The 17,066-nt window shown below is 39.6% G+C and overlaps 2 protein-coding genes across 3 annotated transcripts; one reads left to right on the forward strand and one right to left on the reverse strand.

Moving 5' to 3' along the window:
* Positions 1-4,345: 4,345 nt before the first annotated feature.
* LOC146450830 (solute carrier family 61 member 1-like) lies at positions 4,346-7,779 on the reverse strand. 2 transcript variants are annotated; one of them, XM_085099929.1, is made up of 3 exons: positions 7,714-7,779; positions 7,535-7,626; positions 4,347-6,173 (listed from the first exon to the last, which is right to left on the reverse strand). In XM_085099929.1, the coding sequence occupies exon 3, from the start codon at positions 6,128-6,130 to the stop codon at positions 4,793-4,795; it is 1,338 nt and encodes a 445-aa protein (XP_084956055.1). In that variant the 5' UTR covers positions 6,131-6,173; positions 7,535-7,626; positions 7,714-7,779; the 3' UTR covers positions 4,347-4,792. The 2 variants fall into 2 exon arrangements, with proteins under 2 accessions (XP_084956056.1, XP_084956055.1); XM_085099930.1 differs by lacking the exon at positions 7,535-7,626 and having other exon boundaries at positions 4,346-6,173; positions 7,657-7,777.
* Positions 7,780-7,922: 143 nt separating this feature from the next.
* Positions 7,923-14,317, forward strand: LOC146450831 (uncharacterized). The gene is made up of 2 exons (XM_085099928.1): positions 7,923-9,516; positions 12,322-14,317. Exons 1-2 carry the CDS (start codon positions 8,073-8,075, stop codon positions 13,080-13,082), a joined length of 2,205 nt encoding a protein of 734 aa, XP_084956054.1. The 5' UTR covers positions 7,923-8,072; the 3' UTR covers positions 13,083-14,317.
* The last annotated feature ends 2,749 nt before the right edge of the window (positions 14,318-17,066 follow it).

Raw genomic sequence — 17,066 nt, forward strand, 5'->3', positions numbered from 1 at the left:
CGCTTTCATCACAATATCAGAACTTTGTCTCAAACTTTTTAGTTTGTTGATAAAATCGCAAAATGTGAAAGCTACTGAGCAGTACTTTCCTGCCGTGCCGTTCATTATGCTGTAGAAGGTCGTTTTAGCTGTGGACTTTTTGCTGAAATTCTCAGTACATCCCGCGAGCAGAGCCTCTCTTCAGGATTGAAGAAAGGCTCTGCTAGGCACGGTGGAAATTCTAAAGTGTGAAAGCTTCTGAGCGGTATATTCTCGAGAATCTGTTCATTGTGCTATACAAGCTAAAGCGATTCCAGCTTTTTAGCATGGATGAAATCCTGAAGCGTGAAAACTACTCACAAGCACACGTACTTCCTTATAGTGTTTTTTGGTGTGCTTTTGAAGGCCTTGAGAGGTCCCAGAAGGGACTTTGAGAAGTTTATGCCAAATCACCAGTGTAGATGGCCCTAAAGTCGGTGCCTCCTAATGCAGAAGTATTTAGCACAGTTTACGACTATGCGGGAAAAGCAGACATGGGCTTTTGAAAACCAAAAAGAGAAATGGGAGTAACCTCGCATTTTTCAGGGATAATTGAGCAACAATGATTCTAAAAACCCTTACAGTGCGACGCGCCTTACCGTGGCCACCCAACAAACTATTTTTTACAAGTTAGCCATAAAATACAAAACGACATGCTTTCAATAATTCGTTGTTGCGTCACTTGCCTGTTGGACTTTGCAAGGAGGCGTGACCGTTAGTCAAATTCGTGTATCCTGATTGGCTAACTTGTAAAAAAAGTTCGTTGGGTGGCCACGGTAAGGCGCGTCGCACTGTAAAATACATAACAATCTATGGATCTTTTTTTTCCGAATTAAAGCTTAATTCTCTCTGAAAAATACGTGATCTCCAAATTTTCTTTTTGGATTTCAATAGCCCTTACTAAAACCTTCTTTTCCTACATAGTCATAAACCGCGCAAAAATACGTTTGCTTTGTGAGGTGGAAGACCTTAGATGACAAGGACCTAAACCAGATCTCAGAGCTCAGCGGTTTTCGCGAAAAACATGAGTATGGTGGGGGTGCCCATTCTCGCGGGCTCACAAACCTGGTTCCAGTCCTTGTTATTTAAGGATTTTCTTACGAGGTACCGTGAGCTGGCACCGTGTCCATCTTCAGATGCGCAGAACATGTGCGTAGTAGCTAAAGGGGGCAAAAGGCTACGAATGAGAAGAATTTAGAGAATTACTAGTGAGTACAGACGGAATTTACAACTAAAATAAATAAAAACAACAACAACTTGGGCAATTTTACAACTGGTCACTTATTCTCACATCATTCTCATTCATTCACCAGGCTGGAAATATACCATCACATTTCTTTCATATACCACACGTTCGACATTCAAATCCTAGCAGTATGCAGGATGTTTGTCCCATGAACCTAGTTTAATGGCCTTAGCTCCCACGAGTCTCCTGTAGCTCAGTGGTAGAGCATCCGAACTAGTAATCGGAAGGTCTTAGGTTCGACTCCTGATAGGAGCACTCGGATTTCTTTTTTCCGAGTATGCCTGCGTCACTTTCTTGAATAATCATCATTCTCATTCATTCACCAGGCTGGAAATATACCATCACATTTCTTTCATATACCACACGTTCGACATTCAAATCCTAGCAGTATGCAGGATGTTTGTCCCATGAACCTAGTTTAATGGCCTTAGCTCCCACGAGTCTCCTGTAGCTCAGTGGTAGAGCATCCGAACTAGTAATCGGAAGGTCTTAGGTTCGACTCCTGATAGGAGCACTCGGATTTCTTTTTTCCGAGTATGCCTGCGTCACTTTCTTGAATAATCATCATTCTCATTCATTCACCAGGCTGGAAATATACCATCACATTTCTTTCATATGGTCACTTATTTGTTTGTTTGGTCAAAATATTGTTGCTTACACTAATTTTTGTACAGTTTGTTTCTCTTGGACTGCATTTAAAATTTCAAAATCGAGTTTCAATTTGAACAGTACTGGCATCCTATTATATATTCTATAAATAGTTAGTTGTACTTATTTTATCTTTTAAATAAATATCTGATTGCTCAAATTAATCGTTGGTGTCAAACGATTGACATTTCAAACCAGGATTACTAACACCTTTCATGACAAATAAATATCTATTTTTTTTAATTTACTACCATTTCAGCAAATTATCCCAAGTTTCATTAATCATTGCTGCATCAAGCTTCAACTGAAGTACACTCTTTTTTTTGTAAGAACCTTTTTTTATAAGAACATTGATGCTTAGTCTCCTACGCAGCCGTTTTTAGGCTCGTCACGCAACGCTCCTCGGAGGAGCCAGTTAAGATCAAATTTACCGAGAGTAGGATGCCTCAACATCTTGTACCAAGCACTAGAGTACATGTAAGCCATGACACAGAGCATGTCACAAGCTAATTGACACCCCCTTGGTCACGTCCGCATAGATTTATTGAAATACTATAACAGATAACTTAAGGACAGCTTAAGAACTTTTTCAGGATCAAATTGCCAAAAATATTAGAATGTCCAGCCTTAGCCCCAAAATTAGATGTTCTTACAAAAAAAAGCCTACTACACAAACTTGAGGTAACGTTGTGCTTTAAAAATAAAAGTAAGTAAATTCACAGAATACAGCAGGTAAAGTAATAATTTTGTACTGGCAAGCTTTGGAAACAAGTTTTTAGCCAGTAGAAAGCCCAAGACGATACCCACTTTAAATTCACTCAATCTTTAAAAAACATTACAAGAAACATGCCACTTGGATGCCCATTATTTTTATTTTCTGGATAAAAGGCTGTCTAATGCTTGACTTCTTCTCTCAATTTTCTAGTCAAACCTGAATTTTTAATTAATTTTGTCTACCAGCCAAAATTTCAGGAAGTTTGGTGTTTGATGGAAAGCATGCAATAAGAGCCATAATTTTATTAGAAAGTAGCTTTGACTATCACCAAATTATTTCCTTTAAGGTGGCTTACTACAGTTTTTCCGAGACTTAGTAGCGCGCGCTATGATAGCCTGCCACACGTCAGTATTTGTCGCACGTGCAAAAATGACGCAAGTAACCTCAAGAAGTGACAAAAACCGCTTCAGCACTTGAAAGGCGTCAAATCTCTTTGGTATATGTAGCGATAGTTTCAAAACTCCGTTCAAACATGTAATCAAGCCTAGGGCCAAAAAAATATGGCAAAAAAGTTTGATAAACATTCGGTAAAAGAGCTCTAATTTACGGTAACTTTCTCGCACGCGATACATGGCGTTACATGAGCGCGCGCTTAGATAAAGGGCATGCGCAATTCAAATATCGTCCCAGGTTGTAAAAACCTTTCTTTGATCGAGGATTGCTCGAAAACTTACCGTACAACTTATGATGAAATTTTCACGGTTGATTTGTTCGGATGAATCACGTTTGGAGCCAAAATTTTTGAAAAATCTGTAAGACAGATTTTGAGCTATTTTTGATTTCACATTCTCTTAGTTTGCACATAAACTGTCTTACAGATTTTTATTTTACTTTGCATGAATGTTAAATCAGACCCAATTTCTTATTCCTGAAATTTTCAGGTGAGGTAATACGGGTAGAATTTGAGAAAAACGTGACTTAACCTACTAGTGCCCAGTCTCTCATTGGATACTCGGTCGCTCATTTTGGCTATTTGTTGACGTTTAATTGTTCAAATTTCACATAGAATCGTAAAACACTTAAGCAAACAGTAAACAGTGAAGGGAAAAACACTTTGGAACCTTTTTTAAAAGAGTTAAAAGTTGTGCCCTTATACTCCATTAACACTGTAGTAAGCCACCTTAAAAGCATAAAATGTCCACTTTCATTAAGGCAAAACCTCACCCCTGTTCATACGATCGCCTTATTATTAATGGTCACTTTCTTTTCACCTGAACCTAAACTCTTGCACAAACTCTTGCCTATCTACAAGAAAGTGGCAAATAACGAGATATTCACTGTATAATCACATGTGCAGCCAAATAAGGGAATCACATGATTGGAGTAAGACCACAGGAACTGTGGGCTCAGAGGTTATTGCTTGCTAATGCGAGGAACTTAAATTTTATGCAAAAAAATCACTTTATCTGATCAACGAACGAGCAAATTCTCATGGAAAGAAGATATTCACATATTGAAGGGGTTCAGCACTGTTCTACAATACCTTACCAAGCTATCAAATGGAGCATTTGTTTCTTGAGTCCTTTTGTTCTTGTTTGTGAAGTTAAAAAACCTCAGATGCCAGATAAGGTGAAACTATGGGTGCATTTGCTTTGGACCATTCCAGAATAGGAATGCACATAATAGATTGTATTCATGATCTTTAGCGGTTTATTCTTTTTTTGGAATATACAGCTTATTCTGTTCATTCTGCCCTGATAGCAGAATCAATGGAATACACCTTACCCAGAATAAGAGGAATGGCAAAATTTGGCAAGGTTTTCAAATTGATGGAAAAGGAAGAATTGTGCTCTTTTGGGAAATTATATTCTGTATATTCTCTCCTTCCTGAACTGGAATAAGAATAGTCATAGAATTGCCCCAAAAGAATGTTACCAGGGTCAATTAGGGTCAGTTTGGAGAAATTCTGTTTTCAAGGTAAAAAGGTCATGAAGAGGTTGAAGTTGAAGAGGTTTAAGCCAGAATAATATAATTTGGCTTTAAGAAATCTTTCTTTTCAGAGCAATTTTGCATGGACAAAAAATATCCCATTTTCATCATCATGGTTGGAAAACATTAAAATCAACACTGAATTAATGGAAAACACTTTTTTTCCGTGTATCATTTCACGGAAGTCCCTCTTCCTCGTCATGAACAATTTTCAAATTTTCATCATTTCTTGACAGGACAAACAGTCTTACAGCAGCAATTCCTGCAACAGCCAACAGAATAGAACAAAGAGCAAATATTGCAGATATTCCATGACTACTGTGTGTATCATGAAGCACCATCAAAACAACTGCAGCAATCGCATTTAATGGCACCCTGAACCAGTTTATAATTCCAGCATGGTGAGCTTCAGGAAGAATTCTTTGCCGCAGCCAACCCATTGCTGGGAAGTAAACGCCACAAGCCAGTTCCAGGATGACAAACATCAAAAATGATGTCCTAGGATGATTTGCACTCGCAAATGCTGCACCAATGTTTGCTAGTGATGCTACAATGACAGTTAGAATGACTACGCTTGCTGGGTTTATCCCACGATTGATTGTAAAGTTGAACAGAAAACTGCCGAGTGTGACACACAACATAAAGCAAGAGAAGATGATTCCCAGTGGGGGGTAATGGTGTGCTCTGTCCAACACCGGCGTCCATAAAAATACAAAAATGTACATGACGCTTTCAAAGAGTGAGGTGACAATGCCAATCAGCATGACCCTGTTGTTAGTTACAATGTAGCGCAGGCTCTCCATACAAGGTTGAATAACTTTGAGCTGTTTGCCACCATAGTTTTCTTCCCAGGTTAACTGGATCAAAACACCAGCAGTTATGAGGAATGGTATTGCAAGAACAAATGGAGCAACAGGGCCAAATCGCATCCACTCTGCTATAGAATTTGCCAAGATCCCTGCCACTACTGAAATCACACTGTTGTAAAGTGTCGCTTTGGCAAATGTTGCTGACACCCATTCATTTGGAAAATTATGAGTCTGAGTATGTTCATACAAGTACCATGCGTCAAAAGCTGTGAACAACAAAGATGTTGAGATTCCACCCAAAACTCTTCCAAAGATCAGAATGGCATAATTTCTTGACAATTTTGTCAAACAACAACAGGAGTAAAGCAGTGTGAAAACCACACAAGCCTTTTTACGTCCAAAAGCACTAGCAAAGTATCCAGCCGATGTTCCAAACACAACACTTGATGCAAAGCCACATACATATATGATAGCAATCTGTGTGTCAATGAAGCCATAATGACTGTAAAGTTTGTACAGGTAGGGTCCTTGAAGCCACTCTGCCATCAGCGCTGGGAAGTAAACCTTAAAGTAGCTGTTCTGGAAAGCTACAAAGTTGGGGTTAGCTATCGTCATTTCATGACTTTGTCCTGTCTTGCATTTGAAGTGAAAAAGAGCACAGAGGCCTGAGAGGACTCCGAATGAGATGTATGCAATAACAAGCATGTTTCTGTGGGGTAACTTCTGAGGATGAAGTTTACACTGAGCCCTGTAAGACAAATAAAATAAGAAATTATCATTTTAGTTTCCCCTACAGCCTCTTCCCAAACCCAAGGGAGGAAGGTAGTAAGAACTAACCAAAACAGAGCAAATTACATGAGTGATCCACTGCACAAATGCAGAGAAGGAATATAGCTTTAGTAACAAAGGGTGAGTTTATTGTACATACTGATATATTGAATTAAAATAGCTGACATGTGTTGTTCCAGAAAATAACTGAAGGGTTGAGTGCAGAAAGAGCATACCGGTATGCACGCATGAGACCAAATTTGCAGAGGTAGAATTAAAGTATGTCTGCGGTAAAATTAGACAGTCAATGAGCAAATAATATTTATTTATTGTAATAAGTCATAAAAAGTAGAAGACTTGTTTAATTTTTGTTCAAATTGGGTGTATTTTAAAACTTGGTCTAAAAATAAATATTGACCCTTTTTTCACTCAGTCTGCATGTCTCCGCCATGGAAGGATTTGGTTTGTACTCCCCACCCCTCCCCCTCTCTTTTGAATGTACAATAACCTTTGATGGTAGGGGCACTGGAGGGTATGGGTATTTTCTGGAACCACACAATGCAGCAAAATTCTTCCAACAAAGACAATTTTATGAATTTCTGAATGCTCGACCAAATGGGGTATTACTCTGCTGTCTATTGTGTACCGTATTTTTCCGGCTAAACTACAGTTTACAGGGCCACTTTCATCCATATAACAAACGAGCTGGCTCTTTGGCTCGTTTGATCCTCGCTTACATCCACTGCTGAACCAAATGAACCACCAAATATACAGATGTAACACTTAACGCGCATATCCTTCACATATTGTTCTTTACATCCACTGCCCAGCCAAACGAGCCACCAAATATACGGACCTAAGACTTAACGCGCATATCCTTTATATTTCGCTCTTTACATCCACTGCCGAGCCAAATGGGCCAAACAAGCCACCAAATATACAGATGTAAGACTTAACGCACACATTCTTTATATCTCGTTCTTTACATCCACTGCCGAACCAAACGAGCCACCAAATATACCAACCTAAGACTTAACGCGCATATCCTTTATATCTTGTTCTTTACACCCACTGCCGAGCCAAACAAGCCACCAAATATAATCGTCTTCAAAAGTGACCCTGCATTGTGTTTTTTCCATACAGGCAAGCACTTCCTCCCCCCACCCCCAACCCCCCCCCCCCCAAAAAAAAACCCGCAACTCCCCCCACCCAAAGCCAGCCCCAATTTTACGCATATTTACCTTTGATTATGTATATTTAGTAATCTGACATACGACAACCATGTCCAACAGAAAAATCAAACCATTTCAATAGGTATGAAACGGTACGAAAACTACTCACCGTACTAATAATTGCCTCTTTATTCGACCACCATCACAGTTGTGCCACGTCCACTCGTTAACCAACTTTTAATTCATTCGTTTTCTCACTCACTGAAAGTAGAAATTTGTGGAAAGGCTTACCTTGCCTTCAAGTTCAGAAAAGGGTAGTCTACCTAGTCACAGCCTATAAAAGCTTACCTAGCGACAAAAAATAATGCCACGTTATCGACTTCTCGATCGCTTGCAACGTCTTCATCGCTTCAAAACCTGCGCCTGCAGTGGGTCAGTAGTGCCGACGTTCCGAAAATTAACCGAAGGAACGACATTATTCGGCGCTTCTTCGGCAAAACAGACTTCCGCCTCAGCCTCGACTCTAAGGCGAGAGGCCACGTACGTATTGTCGCAGATTTCCCTGGGGACGACGTTCACTTCCGGTCGTGGCGAAGTAAACAAAACCTGAATACCACGTGACGAAACAAAACAGAAGAAACGATCGAGACGAACGTCGCATATAGCGCGCAATTTTATTTTCTAAATCATAACACCGTGTTTTCATTATGGCAGTATTTTTGGACGAAATTTTGCTTCATATATTTGGATATCTCGATGCAGCAACACTGGCAAAGCTATCTTCGGTCTGTAAACAGTGGCGCAACATCGCCAAGACTCCTTCGCTGTGGCGAAGGCTCGTGTTGTTGCGATGGCCTTCGCAGAGGTTTTTGTACGAAAAAGCGTCTTTATCCCACATCAACTGGACGAATACGTACCAGGAGTTGGCTCTCAGAGGTAACTTCTCGCCCGATGAGATGAAGTATTTTGTCTGCTGTCGTGTTAGCGGAGATGAGTTGACGGAAATCGAATTGCGTGAAAATATGTTCTTGCACATGGCACAGACCATGATGAAGTGGGCCGTACCGGACGCGTTTGATCAAGAGGTCGAGCAAAACACGCCTGGATTCAACAAGAACTTTGAGTTATTTTTCGACACACACGATTTGAAGTGGACTTTCATCGATAAGCGAAGGGAGTACATTGACGACTTGTTCAGCTGTAAGATGAAGACTACAACTCCAGCGCGCTTCATACGGCCGTACCAAGTGATCCCGAGCTGTCTGGTGATGTTCCGCTGGCTTTGCCTTTTTCGCGCCTACGTGACCGAGGAAGCTGGCTTGACTTTTTATCGCATATGGCGATATCGCCTCAAACACAGGGCTACAGGAATGAATTTTGAAGTGTATGACTGGAAGGCTGCCATGTCGTGTACCCTGTCGAACGGAAACCCAACATCAGTGTCTTTCAGAGAAGATGCACTGGAACTGCTCACTATTATTACCCACCCCAACTTCCTCATGCACCCCATGGGCGTTAGCATGGGGAAGGATTTACACATACCCCCTCCTAAATTTCTGAGTAGTCGATGCAACTCTACGACATCATCGCTTTCTAGCTGTGGGTTGACAAGCCCAAGATCACCTGTAAGAAGTATTGGCAATTTTTCATTTGACAGGAAAGACACTAAAGCCAGGCCCAGAATCCCTAGTAGCACCACTGACAGTGACGATGAATCAGATGGAGGCTTTGATACTGGATATGTCGCCAACTGTGAAGACTTCATTAGCAGTAAGCACTGGGATGTTGAGGAACAGAACAAAATCCAAGCTGAAGTGGCTGGCATGTGGACGGTAGTGAGCAACAGTGATGTCCCTCACCTTTTTGTAAACTATGATGTGAACAACAATTCCTGGATATTCCATGACTGTATACTTTCCTTCCCTGAACCATGGATGCAGGGGGGTGCGGCATTTCGGGCACATTGCGACACCCTCAGAGGCCATGGTTCCGGTATAGAACCAATTCCAAGCTGTCTTGCTTTGTATCGCTTAGTGTGCCTCATGAACATAAATGCACGAGTCTATGCTAGCATGGAGGATGCTTCAATTTGGGCATTACACTTGATCCACAACACCACCAGAGCAGTGCTGCATATGAAGGATTTGAATGGTAAGGAACATTTTGAGATAAGTTTATTTATCTTGCCAATTCAGTTCCCTAGCAGGAAACAATAAATTACTTGAAGTGGGTTTAAGTTTTGTTCATTCATTGAAAATTAGGTTTAAGATTCTGTGCAAGAAGGAACTTTCCGTTTGTTCTTTTCTTTTCTTTTTTTTTTTTCAGTTTGGGTCTTTGCAAAATTGTCTTATTTCTTGAAATTTAAACTGAGGAGGCAGTTATTCAAATGTCAATATCACCCCTAATATTATATAAATCCAGTTGTCCACCTAATTGCACATGGCATTTTTTAGGTCACTCATCCATTAAAATTACTCATGTCAATTGAAATTTCCCTAGTATGATGTTCATTAATTATTGTTGTCAACACTATTCTCTATACCAAATGTGTAATTTTATCTGTTCATGGGACTGCTTCTCTGTTCTCCTTCTGTTCTGTTGATTGCATGAGAATATGTGCATGTCTTTGAGCATAATGTTTGATCTTTTGGATCCTATTCAAGTGATTAGGCACAATTTCCATATTGGCGCTACCCTCGGGGATATTAGAATTTCATACTCGTCGATCGTGCCATCATGCATAACCTTTCATGCACCAATGACCCGCTGCTGTGGGCATAAATAAAATGATAAAATCAAACCTTGTCATGATTCACACTCTGACACAGAAAAAATGAGCAAACAGTGTTATCAAGTTGGTTTAACGTTTGGGGTGTGAAGTTGGACATGTTAATTACCTTTTCAGATTATGAGCCTAGCAGGCATAAGATTCCCAAAGATAAGAGTCTGGGGCCATTTTCAAAGCCTGTCTAAACATTTTTTTCATTAGTTAAGTATTCTTTTGTCAAACATTTAAGCTAATTACGTGCATTAATCCTTTGGCTTTTTTAGCTACCTCTACACTCAGGTAGTATCATGTATCCAGCATCCATGTAAGGTCCAGACGTATCTGATAAAGGATAAAAAAGGCTGGTCTTAAATAGATATATCCTTCTAGAAGAAATCTGAAAATATAGCAAGAAGCTTTATAGCCTTGAGGCAAAATGTGTTCTTGATTGTGCTATCTGATATCGACAGCTGGCGTAGGAAAACAAAAATGATATTGATTGGGAACCACAATTATTGTAATGCAATATCATGTATTCTTAACACTCCAGGGGTTAACATATCTGGCTTCCTGCCTAGTTTGTTTTTAAACATGAAAAAATAGAATGTTTGGGTGCCATGTGATGCCATTTGTCTTGCAGTGTTATAACTTTAAGTCAGTGTATTGGGAGCATCTGTCACAGCTATAATGGTTCTTCATGATATGCTCTGGTGAATGGTGAATTAAGGTTATACTAGTTTCTCAATATTAGCACATTTGCATATTTCCTAGTTTGTGCTCACATTATTTTGAGAAGTTGTTTATAAATACTCTTTTTCAGTGATATTTCTTGTGTCTTGTTAAAAGTTTAAATGCTTGAAAAATAGGACTAGGAAAACAATCTGAAACATTCCAGTTATCCAATGTTATTTAAATACAGTTTATCAGTACACAAAACCGCTTAACATTTTTTTTTTCAGTATTTGACATAATGATGAAAATATCTTGTTTAAATTATGCCTTAAATTATTAATTAAATGCTATCACATTATTTTCTATATTTTTAGTTTTCTTCTAGTAATTAGGATGAAAACTAATAATTAGTATGAAGTTTTACTTTTTTGGAAGAAAAGACAATAAGGAAGCTGTACTGTATCAAAAACTCTCAGATTTCAAAATTGTTTATTGGTAAAATATATTATGACCTTTTGGCCGGAAGTGGGGTAGCCTCCCAGGCAGTCATTTTTAGGGTCTCTATTACTGCCGTCTCCTTAAACCGACTGGATGGGAGGCTAAAAGTGGGGATGAACCATTCAGTCTTTTTATTTAATCTGTAGGTCGAAGTCTCTACTCCTGTTGTTGCTACTTGTACTTACTACAACAAACTATTATATTTTTCCTGTGTGCACTGGAAAGGCCTTATACTTTTTTCTGACCTCATTAGTGTAGAAATTAATTAAATAGGTACAATGTAACAGTAACACCTCTCCCCTCCCTTTCCCCCCCTCCCCTCCAACAGGTCAGTAAAGTCTCAAACAGGGAGTCTTGGCCAAGAGGTTCAATCACTCACCCTTTCACATAGTTAGCATCTTCACTTCTACCAAAGTGGTTATGGCCTTTTTATATAGCTCAAAGATCAACCAAAGCCTCTGTCATTTCTTTCTTTTTTTTTTTTTCTTTTAATCTGGTGGCAAACAATCTGTGTTGTAATATCTGCGGTCTCCCTGGAATTTGTGCTCCATTTTTTGCTAGCTTCTGATATTTGAAGTTAATTACAACCATTTCAGTTGGCAGTCTATTTTTTTAGCCTTTTAAAGTTTTCAAAATATTTCATTATATATCCTTTTGCCTACTATGAATTTTAAAATGGGCATCACCCTCCCTGTATGGTGTGGTATAAAGGTACCCCAATCCCCAGAAAAAATATTTTCTTGTTGTTGTCGTTTATTTTTTCCCGTGTTTTTGATGTGAATTTAACCATCTGGTACTGGGGACAGAATCTTACAGATATGCATATATTCATATTCAGAGTCTGTAAATGTTTATAATAAAATCATTTGGGTTCTCTTGCTGGGACCAGATGAGCTGTCTTTACAAGAAAGGCTAGTCTACGTATGGAGAGGTTGGTTTCTGCAAGGAGGGCAAAGACTGTGCATTGGTCTCAATAATGTTTTAATTTGCCTGAGTGCATTTTCATATATTTTTATCAGGTTGGTTTGATGCTTCAGTAACTCTAACAGAAGACATGCAAAACCAAATGAGAGAAACTTCTGGCAAGGTCACAGAGCTGGAAACATTGCAGTGGTGTGACATTTCCACCCCTTTCCCAGCTGCTGACAACATCAGTGATTACGTAGCCAGTGACGAGGAGAGTGACGCAGATGACAAGGAGGTTGAGGACATCTGCTGCGTGACTCCTATCCAATCAGATGAAGAGTGCCAGAGCAGCTCGCCAAGCAGTGAAGTTGACTTTGATGACCTAGAAGAGGAATTTTGGTTCTCATCCCTAGCCCCGCAGTTTATGGGTACAGAGGGGACACAGTTTGAGTTCAATGATTCTGAAGTTCCTGATGAAGCATTTGCACAGAGCTCAAACAGGTTTTGGAGACCACTAGAATCACCTGTTTACCAAGGTTTGGCGAGCATATCAGATGTAGAAGGTAATGGGGGTGCCTGGGGTAGGGACCAATCTCCAGAGCATTCACATCAGGGCGATGGCGATTATCAATGTGAGGGAGCTGTTGATGTTGCCGAAGGTTTCAGACACCCCCACTCCTCTGACGGCGGCAGTAACCACAACCAACACAACAGCCATCACTCAGACAGTGAAGGAAGTGATGTACATAGCACAGAGTCTGGCCATGTTAGCACTCTAAAGCAATTTAAACACGATGTCATGACACTTTTGAACTTACTTATGGATGAAAAGTTTGCTCATCCTTATGGAACTATCGCTGGTTCTGTTGCATAGGACGATGGAAAATCTTGTCATTCTCACTAAATGTGCAGTTCCAGAAAAAAATCCATACCTACCCCATGGAAGGTCATTGGAACTTCCTAGAGGGAGGGGGGTCTTAGGAGTCAAAATTTTAGAAGCAAAGTATGAAGCTAAACTGGAATTTCATAGGGGGAGAGGGGTGCAACACAAATAACCTCCGTGGGGGGAGTATGGATATTTTTCTGGAAATGCACAATACATCAAAGCCTTTATGTAAGATGGTGACTTGCTATGGAAATGTTTCAGAACCTTGGAAATTTCGTTCCTGGGGCCCAACTCTTAGTTTGGCCCCTGGTACATGTACATAAATGCTCAGTTTTTCCTTGGTGACCAATTCTTTAACGCTCATAGTGACCACATGCTCGCTTATAGCCATGTATCTTTAGAATTAAGTGAAACTACAAAACGATTTTACAGTGACAGAGTTTGTAACTTTACTGGTACGCAAGTTAGCCCTTGTACATCTGTGTGTAAATATATACAACTATAGAAAAATGTTTTAAATAATATTATTACATGTAGTTCCATTATGTGACATTGTAAAGTAGTGTATTATATATTAAATACTGTTCAGTGTATCCTATAGTCACATTCGTGAAAGTTATCTCTTTTAAACAAACAAATATACAATAATGTAATATATTTCAAATGAGAAAATAAGAGTGAAAAAAGACTAGGTTTAAAATCATCATCTACAGAAGAATTTTCTTGGCCCACTGAAAAAGGAATATTGCAGACTATTAAATGATTTCTTGTAATTTCCTGCGTGATTAAGAACGGTTTTCAAATGACTTTCGAAAGTAATTTGTTAATTACTTTGGTTTTGGTTTGTTTAGCTCTGTGATTGGTTAGCAAAGTACTGATGTTTCTTTCTCAACCAATGAGAAGCAAAACCCAAATCAATCGTGCCTCATTTCCACGCGTTTTCCAGCGCTTGGCGCCGGTTACGTGTGTATTTGCTTCTAGTTCTGATTGGTTTATTGCGCTGCCGTACATCGCTCACGATTGGCCAGAGTAAGTACTTGGGTTTGATTTTACGACACACAGATAAAAACTGCTCTAAAGTGCGTTGAGCTTTGCACTATATGCATTTATGTTTTACATATAGTGTTCGATAAACGTTGACCATACATTATTATATGTAGATCGATTGCATAGCGAGGAATGGTAGCTAACTGTATTCACAATAAAAAGTAAATGAAAATTTAGGTTGGTGTTTTTTTGCCAAGATCAGTTACGTTGCTCATCTTTTCCAGTTAAAGAATTATGGTCTGATGCAACTAAGAGCATGCAGACACTTTTTAGCTACGCGTATTTTTCAGCCATTACTATTGCGCAGTGTTAATATAAAAGTCGAAAGCCGAACAGTGGATGGTAATCAAGCCCAAGTCCCTCGCTTTAGGCGGATTCGCGCGAAATAGTTAAGTTTGCCTAAAATGTTCTAAAATGTGGACTGATTGTTAACCTAGTACAGCTGTTTGTATTATTTCAAAAAATGCATGCAAAAAAAAAAAAAAAGAATGGTCACCGTATTCGCGAAAGAGTTGCGATCCACTGCACTCAAGTTGCCAAATATGAGTGTATTTGACCAGTTCTTGCTATGTCTGGTAGGAACAGGAATTACACAGTGGGGGGGGGGGGGGGGGGGAGAAGACTTTCAGAACATGTTAACATGTTATGCATAGAGTTTATGAAGCATAAGAAGCACGATATGAAGAAGTATTGCCCGAAAAAACTTTTCTTGAGTACGTGTTCTCTGTTTCCCTACTTTGTGCCCGCTGATGAGCTCGACCACGTTTCTGACGATGACTTACCGGCTGCATTTTTCTGCCTTAATTTTTTTCAAACAATTTTTCAACCTAATGAAGGTAATAGCTGAGTTAATGAAAATAACGAGGTCAAAACGATAGGCAAACGATGCTCGTTTAGGAGAAAATCAATAACCTCGTCACGAAGCGTAATCTTTCATACTCAATTAGACCCGGCATAGTAAATCAAACCCAATCGAACTCAATCCGTGGATTGAGTTGATTGCGTTCGGCAATCGATCGAAATCGAACTCACCGTGATTTGTGTAAAACAGGCTTTGAAAATCCCTAACCAGATCTTGGAAGCTCGAGTTACTCCAGTCCGGAGTGTAGCGCACGTGTTTTTCGTAAACGAAGAAATTACGCAGAAATGGCTTCAGATGCCCCGTGGATTGTAAGCTTCAAATGCGTAGTAAAAAGGCTACCAGGAATGCCGCGGCTTTGACGTCAAGGATGGCGAAGTTTTTTAGTAATTTGCTTTGCTTGTATTTTTGCATAAAAGTAACCCTTCGATTTGTCATTCCGCAATTGTAAGTTAGCTAAAAAAAGGAAAGGGTACGACAATTTCGGAATACGCCCGCGGGAATAATGATAGCTTTGTTCCGTTCTGTTCTCTTCTGTTCTCTTATAAACTGCCGTAGACAGTTTATAAATGGGGTTTCTGATATTGAATAAATTGTAACAAAGCACAAGAAAAACCTGCTTTGATGGGCTTGCTTTGTATAGGTTTACCAGAGCCAATCAAACTCAATCAATTACATTGTGTTCGATTGAGTTCGGTTTCCGAACTCAATCAAACACAATCAGACGGATTGAGTTCGATTGAGTTCGATTTGTTCGATTGAATTCGATTTGTTCGGAAATCGAACTCACTGAAAGTCTGGTGTTCGATTTCGTTCGATTGCCGAACTCAATCCACGGATTGTGTGCGATTGAGTTCGATTGAGTTCGATTTTCGAACGTTCGATTTACTATCCCGGGATTAGAGCACGCGATTCGCTACTGACTGGTGCCACGTGTTAATACACCTTTTATGAAGAACTTTGTCGGATACAGAGGCTCTGTGCTTTGGAGCATGCTGACTTCCAAAAATACTGATCTTGTTGATACAAGCCATTATAATCTTGCCAAAAAGCTCAAAACTTCGGAACTTTTTAAGGCCATTAAATTCAACGTATTATCACGGCCTCGACCACTAGCTTTGAACTTGAAGATTTTGTATATATTTGAATGTAAGCTTATCTGTTTCAAGTCGCACTGATAGCATTTTGATATGCTTTTACACTGCATTTAATCAGTGTATTTAATTATTTAGTTCTACTTGTATTTACACCACAAGCTTTCCGGCTTTCATATACATCGTGTATAAATAAAGGCAACCTACCTACCTACCTACCTACCTACCTACCTACCTACCTACCTACCTATACCATTTAGTAATTGGCTGAGCTTAGCTTCACAGAAAATCTTAGCTTCTATGTTATAAGTTGCGCTCGCTGAACTAGTGCTACGGAAAGCAACTAAGAAATCATGCGCGTGAGTTAACTGTGCAATGCAATTCAATGGAATGTTTGCCATAAAAAATCAAGAAATTTGATGGCGTCCGTTAGTTGGCTAGCTCAAACTATATAATTATGTACCCAGGGCCGTACCTAGGATTTTTTGTCTGGGGGGGGGGGGGGGGCAAACTCCACACACCCCTCATAGGGGTCTCCCGTATACAGACAGGGTTTCTAGTTGGACGTTTTGTTTTCACCCCTACACAGAAAGCTGCCTCTAAGACCTTTAAGGAAAAGAAAAAACACACATGACTTTTTATGGCATAAACACCCTGTTTAGCTTGAACCAAACATTGCCTCTCATCCAATGGTAAATTTAAAACACAGTCGATACACTACTACAAACAAAGGGAGAAAATCACTGAGCTCCCACAGTTCAAAAGCACTATAACAGTGTAGGCAAATCATTTGCAAAAACATAGTCATGATTTACGTACAATTCAAGCCTTTTGTTACTGTGACACGTTGCATAGCTCTATAACATGCTACAACGATTACCAGCGAACCAAAAAACCAAATCGATGTGGTAAGAAACACAATACCTTGTGATAAAAACTAATAGCCGGGCCAGGAATTACAACAACTAAAGA

Source organism: Pavona decussata, unplaced genomic scaffold (assembly GCF_977016875.1).
Source record: "Pavona decussata unplaced genomic scaffold, jaPavDecu1.1 SCAFFOLD_418, whole genome shotgun sequence".
Taxonomy (NCBI): domain Eukaryota; kingdom Metazoa; phylum Cnidaria; class Anthozoa; order Scleractinia; family Agariciidae; genus Pavona; species Pavona decussata.